This window comes from Xyrauchen texanus, chromosome 41, assembly GCF_025860055.1.
Source record: "Xyrauchen texanus isolate HMW12.3.18 chromosome 41, RBS_HiC_50CHRs, whole genome shotgun sequence".
In the NCBI taxonomy this organism is placed as follows: domain Eukaryota; kingdom Metazoa; phylum Chordata; class Actinopteri; order Cypriniformes; family Catostomidae; genus Xyrauchen; species Xyrauchen texanus.
In genome coordinates this window covers 32,546,683-32,553,326 of record NC_068316.1, presented here as the reverse complement: position 1 = coordinate 32,553,326, position 6,644 = coordinate 32,546,683, and the positions used below count along the sequence as shown (strand labels likewise).

The 6,644-nt window shown below is 34.0% G+C and overlaps 1 protein-coding gene across 1 annotated transcript in view; it reads right to left on the bottom strand.

The window, feature by feature from the left end:
• Nucleotides 1-654: 654 nt before the first annotated feature.
• Nucleotides 655-6,644, bottom strand: part of LOC127634401 (myosin-IIIa-like) — a 148,445-nt gene continuing 142,455 nt past the window's right edge. Inside the window, exons 36-37 of the mRNA XM_052113939.1 lie at nt 4,007-4,192; nt 655-3,792 (exon numbers count right to left, since the gene is read on the bottom strand). Coding sequence (XP_051969899.1) covers nt 3,678-3,792; nt 4,007-4,192 — 301 coding nt within the window. The 3' untranslated portion in view covers nt 655-3,677. The remainder of the gene's footprint in view (nt 3,793-4,006; nt 4,193-6,644) is intronic.

The following is a 6,644-nucleotide window of genomic DNA, read 5'->3' as shown; positions in this document are numbered from 1 at the left end:
ATAAATCGTGACTACAAGCACTTTATGTCCCTCCTGTCGCACAACCCGTAATTGTGCTGAAGGCTTTTTTTACCACTCAATTTTTTTTTTTTTTTTTTTTTTAGATTCTCGTAATTGCTTTACTCCAGCAGTGAGCAGACTTTATCATCAGTGGGGGAGCATGAGTCTGCTCTACGGACCATGCCATTCAGATCTGTTGTTCATATGCCCTCTTTTCTCAGTACAGCACTCATTAATGAGGAAATTCCTTCCTTTGAAACCCGAACAGGAAAACCCAGAATAAATACAAAGCCTACATTTCCTTATTTTTATTTTTAAGATTTATTCTCAAGCTCATTGCTTTGTGCTGGGTGACCGCATGGTTGTGCGCAAAAGCGAAAGTCCCATTGTTTTTGTATTTAAGGGTTTATCATAAAAATAAAAAAATAAAAAAAAGAATCTTATTAAATATAGCTGAAATTAACTCTGTAATATATGCTAAAATATATATAAAAAAATAAAATAAAATAGCAAATCGTACAAAAAATTGTTAAGTCGAGAACTGTACATACACCCAATATATATATATATATATATATATATATATATATATATATCATCTGATTTGAAATTGCAGTACATAAAAAGCAATGAAATTCACAATGTAAGGTCAGATTTATTTTATGAATATCATGAAATAAAGTTGCTGATGTAAAACTGGATGGTACAATAGTGGCAGTATTGTTGGTACCACACCATGAGATCCATATTCTAACATATATAATGAATATACATATTCCATTTTCCATAGTGCCATTTTACATTGCCACTGAAGTATGAAATCCAGAACTAAATTACCAAATTGTTACACATTTCACATTACCTAAGATAAACCTAATAAACATGATACACATGATATATGATGAACTGAATATCTCTACAAGAAAAATAAAACATAAAGATTAAGTAATAATTATGTTTTATGACATAACTTTAGTGCACTCAAACTGTAACATCAAGCACTATTTACAGTATAATGTGCAATTTATCATATCATTTGTCAAATTACACATTGGTAATGATATTTACAACCAAGTAAAACATTTTAAGGATGCATATATCCTAATTGTAACCATCCAGGTAATGAATTATGAGTTATATATTTGATACATGTGTCATTTACAATGGTAAGAAACACAAACTTAACTGAAAGGTGCATTGCTGCATGTCAGTTTAAACAATATAAAGTGCTGTTTTATCATATGGTGTCAGCTGACAGTGTGTATGTACATCTGCTAATTATTATAATGCATACTGTATATACCTATGCCCTGCTTATGTTTATGCAGAAATGACACATCATTCTATCTGACTCACTATTTCACTTAGCATCCATGATCATTCATTTAAAACAATTCATATAAAAAAATGAAAACCCCCATAGTTCATATATAATATAAATAACTCATTGGTGCAAATATAAAGGCTAGTTCTATGATACATCAATGAAAGTCTTTGAAGATAAACTTTTAATCACACAGCAACTTTCAGAAAGCATCAAAATACAGAAAACATGCACAACCTGCATTTAAAATCAAGCAAGGGCAGCACAAATATCTTGTGATAGTCAACTCTTAAGCTCATTCATGAAGACATTTCAAATTTCGACTCTTTTTTTTAAAGTAATAATTCTGTCATCATTTATTTATCCACATGTTGTTCTAAAGATGCTTGTCAGTTAGTGTTGGATTTTTGTTCAAAGCAATTACAATATTTAAACATATTCCTTTGTTATATTCAAACTGATACAAACATATTCTTAAATGATACCAATGTTCTTTGGACAAACAAACTGGTAATCGTGGTGGTAAAATAGTGACAACCTAACATATTACTTAATGGAATAGTTCAACCAAAAATCAAAAATCTGTCATCATTTACTCACCATAATGTCTTTCTTCTGTGGAATGCAAAAGGTCTTTAAAATGTGTTTATTGGTAACACTTTACATTGATGTTCACTTTGTTTAGGGTTTATAAAGGGGTTAATTAATGGATAATAAGTAATTTACAAATGCATTATAAATCATTTATAAGCAGTTTTAACAGCTTTCATAAAAAAAATGGCCAAATAGTGAGAATTCTTATTTACATGCTATAAATGCTTAATAAATGTATTAAAACATAAAATGCCATAACTCATCATTTATGTCACAATGTAGCAATAATACAATATTATAGTGTTAATAGAAGTAGGGATTATGCTGTAGTCTGCTTTGTGTTCATTATAGTCATTTATTATTGCAATGACTCAATTCTGTTGTCACTTTCATTGTCTCCACTTCGAGTAGAGTCCTGACTTGCCACGTCCGAATTACCTAAAGTCCTCTGCAAAAACACTTTTCACTTCTTCATGCTCATTCACAGCATATATCATATAATAAAGCCTGATGACCATTAAAACATCCTGAACTTTATGTGCAAAGATTTATAATGTTGTCAACTCCTTTATAAATGCTTAAAATGTGTCCATTTTACATGAAGGTACATTTTCATAGGATACTAATGTTAAGTGTTATTAAATATTTATAACGTGAGGTAAAATGACTCACTATTTGGCAGGTATTTCATGGAATTCACCCTTTTATAAATTTTGTTATAAAAGATATAAATGATTTATAATGCATTTGTTATTAGCCATTTTTGAACTCTGTGCTACTGTTAGGCTAGTTAGATATAACCTCATTGTTTCTCATTTCATCTTGTGACAAAACATCCTGGAGTCATGTCACACATTTGGTCACAAGTCGCGATGCAAAACAATAAGGTTTGTTGTGTCGATGTAGCCGCCATATCTGATTTTAGCATTTAGCATATCTGATTTTAGCATTAAACTCACAGAGATTCTGACATCACTGGACTTCCTGTTGCTGATGGCATGATGCATGAGTGTTTGTGTTTGTAGGTGGTTAGCATTGCTTATTATTATTCTCATATGTTCATCTTTTTATCCTTTGTCATTTTACGGTGCGTTTCGGGGTTTTCCCCTTTTCTACTGTTTCATCTGTGTGTATTTTACCTGTTGCTGCTGGCGCCTAGCTCAAGTATGTGTTTGTAGCCTGCTAGCTTTTTTAGCATTGCTTATATATCCTTTTTCAGCCTTTTCGCTGTTTTTCAAGCTTGACAGACCACAATTCATCATCAGCATTCATTTACATTGTGGCAAATTTCCCTTTTTGTGTTCTTAAGAAGAAAGAAAGTCATACAAGTTCGGGGTGACATTAGGGTGAGTAAATAATGAAAGAATTTTTATTGAAAATTTTGGGAAACTATTCCTAAAGACAAATGGCATGACTTTATGACCACATCAGTCACTGACAATGTATATACGTAATATTTAAGTTATAAATGGGCGGCTGTGGCTCAGGTGGCAGAGCGAGTTGTCCACTAATCGCAGGGTTTGTGGTTCATCTCCACATGCCGAAGCGTCCTTGAGCAAGACACTGAACCCCAAGTTGCTTCCAATGGCAGGCCAGCACCTTGCATGGCAGCTCTGCTGTCATTGGTGTGTGAATGTGTGAATGAGACGCAGTGCAAAGCGCTTTGAATACCGCTAAGGTTAAAAAGGCGCTATATATGTGCAGACCATTTACCATTTCCCATAAAGCTCTGGAAATGTCTGAGACTCTCGCTAGAGGTCTAGGGCTGTGTGAGAAGTTTTCGTCTCTGGGAGGTCTTCCTCAGTATCTTTCTGTAGTCGTAGGGGTTGTCCTCGCTTTGACTCTCTGTAGAGGGCATTCTAGAGAAGGAGTGCCTGCAGACACAGAGGGGTAGATAAAGTGTGATCAAATGAGGAAATGACGATACAAGGACAAGCAGATATTGTGCAGCGAGAAAATAAATGTAAGTGTTTACGCTTTATATCTGCATCCCGATCACATTGATCATAGCTTCCATACAGTGTATTGCAGAGTGAGGTCATTTGTTCAACACAGACAGGCTGATGCAAGAGTTTGATGTTCTCTCACCTCTCCTCGTTTGGGTCTTCAGGGATTTCAGATTTAGGGACATCAGACAGTGGTCTCTCCAAAGACCGCCTCCTCTCCATGGAAGCCCTTCGTTTGCTGGAGCGCTGTCGCCCACTGGGGAGAGAGCTTGAGGACCTACTTGACAAACCCTGGTAGTATGGATCATCATTGTCCAGCTTTTTGGGGCTGATGATCAAGAGAAAACAGAAGAACCTGTAACTATGACATTCCCACACCAAGTCATAAAGGAATAGTTCACCTCATGTTGTTCCAAACCCAGCCTATTCCTAAAAAAATTACTTGACAGTGGTAACATTTTTTCAAAATACTACATGGTTTCTTACAAGTTTTGCTGTAGCTCTGAGGGGAAATGTCCACTGTGTTGCACTAAAAGTGAGTTCAATGTTCTCCCAAACAAATGAGGTTTTTAAGGTTGATGGACTATCGAGTTTTTAGTCAACAAAACATACCTCCTACCCCAAACTTTAAACTTAAACCTAACCGATAATGTGAGAAAAACAAATGTGAGACGAAAAAGCAATTGCTTTTTGCTCATTTTGCGGTCTTTCTATAACACTGTCGTCTCCCGTGTTGACTCGTGTGCTCTTCAGGACTCGTACTCGTTCTTTGCAACACTCTGTCGGTTGTGCTACCTCGGAATTTGATCACACCCGAACAAGCTTGTAAATGTAGTTGGTTATGTAATGCAAACGTTAAAATCAACCGAAAGTCATGGCCAGCGTTGGGTATAATTTAATTACAAAGTAATTCGTTACTTTAAAATATTTACTTTTCAGCACAAAAAGTAGTGTAACACATTACATTTTAAATTATTGTAATCAGATTACAGTTACTGACTTTAAATAAAAATAATTACTTTTAAGTAAATTACCTGGGTTACAAATATATATATATATATATATATATATATATATATATATATATATATATATATATATAAAAATAATTTTAAATATATTCAAATAATTTTTGTGTAATTCAATTATATTTTGAATTCATATGTTGATATGCGTTTTAGAAACTAACTTAAAAGTAAAGTAATTAGTAATGTGATAACTTTTCCAATAAAGTAATCAGTAGAGTAATCTGATAATAATTTTAGATCATTAATTTAGTCATTTGCGTTGAGACAAATTACTTTTTTGTAATTTACCCAACACTGGTAATGGGCTATAATAAAAGTGTTTAGATGTCATAAGATAGCATTTTGTGCATAACAGGGTGAAAAGTAAATGTTTATGAACTGATAATCTGCCGTTTTACTTAAGTCATTGTTGTTTTAGCACCTCCAGAGTACATTTCTCCAGGAAACTGCCATGATATGTACAGCGAGCCAAGTAAAAATGTATCAAAAATGTAGGTATATGTTGCAAGATTCTAAAAAGCACTATGACTTTTTTCACGTCTCGCAAGAGATTGCGCTGCCACATGTTTGAATGTTTTGAACTGAATGCAAGCAAGACTGACAGATTTACAGGGAATTACATTTTACATTTTTCCTCACAAAGTTATCGTAAGACTTCAAAAGATTTGGAATATGTACTTTTATTTTATTTTTGAGCTTGAAACTTTTTTCATTATCTAAAAAAGAGCGACATGAACATTCTGACTGACATCTCCTTTTGTGTTCCACAGAAGAAATAAATTCATACAGGTTTTGAACAACAAGAGGGTGAGTACATAATGACTCACCCTCTTGTTAGCATTTTAGCATAATTTCATTTACGGTTCAACTATTCCTTTAACCAATTTAAAATGCAGTATTTATAATTCTTTGTTACAAAAACTGCTAGCCTTTAGCCAAAATGCATTGCTCCAGATAATAAATAATGTGTATATTTACATAGCAGAGTACTACTGATGGGAGTTATTATGCAGTGTTGACTAAACTCCATGGCTGTTCTGTAGGATGCAAGTGTCGGCCTGCAGGCTCTTCTCAGTGATGGACTCAAATGAAAATTGCCTTTCAGTGGACTTTACTCATTGTCTCTGTGCTTATCAGCAGAGTTATATACGGAACCAGCAATCTAAGAGAGCGATGAACCCAAGAGCTTGCGGCCTGTCATCCAGACATCTCATGCACTTCCTGCCTCTCTCTCTGTGTCTCTTATGTGGGTAATTCTCACAAGTATTTCTATATCATGGTAGTGTTTATTATGTTGGCTTTAATTTAAAGCTGAAGTGTGTCACACTAGCGCCACTGGACAGAACGGCAAAAATAAACATTTTCAAACAGGTTTCAAACAGATAGTCCCGCCCCCAGCTCATACCACTAGTTGAGTCAATGTTGTTGTGTCAGGCTGGACGGGTCGCACAAAACAAAAAGAGAATTTATATAGCACCAGTTTTACAGTTTTTAAGAAAATTTAAGTATAAATGGCTTACTTATATCCCAGATTAATATGCAGAGACAACTATGAGAAAGCATTTTTATGCCGAAAAATCTTCACACTCCAGCTTTAAGCTGATTTAAATAAAATAATATTGTATTACAATCATTTTTGTCATTTGGGGGAAATCTGCTGAATTGCAAAACAAAACAATGGTCCTAAAAATAGGCTTCATTTTATGCTATATATATATATATATATATATATTATTCTGGGGTGACATTTTA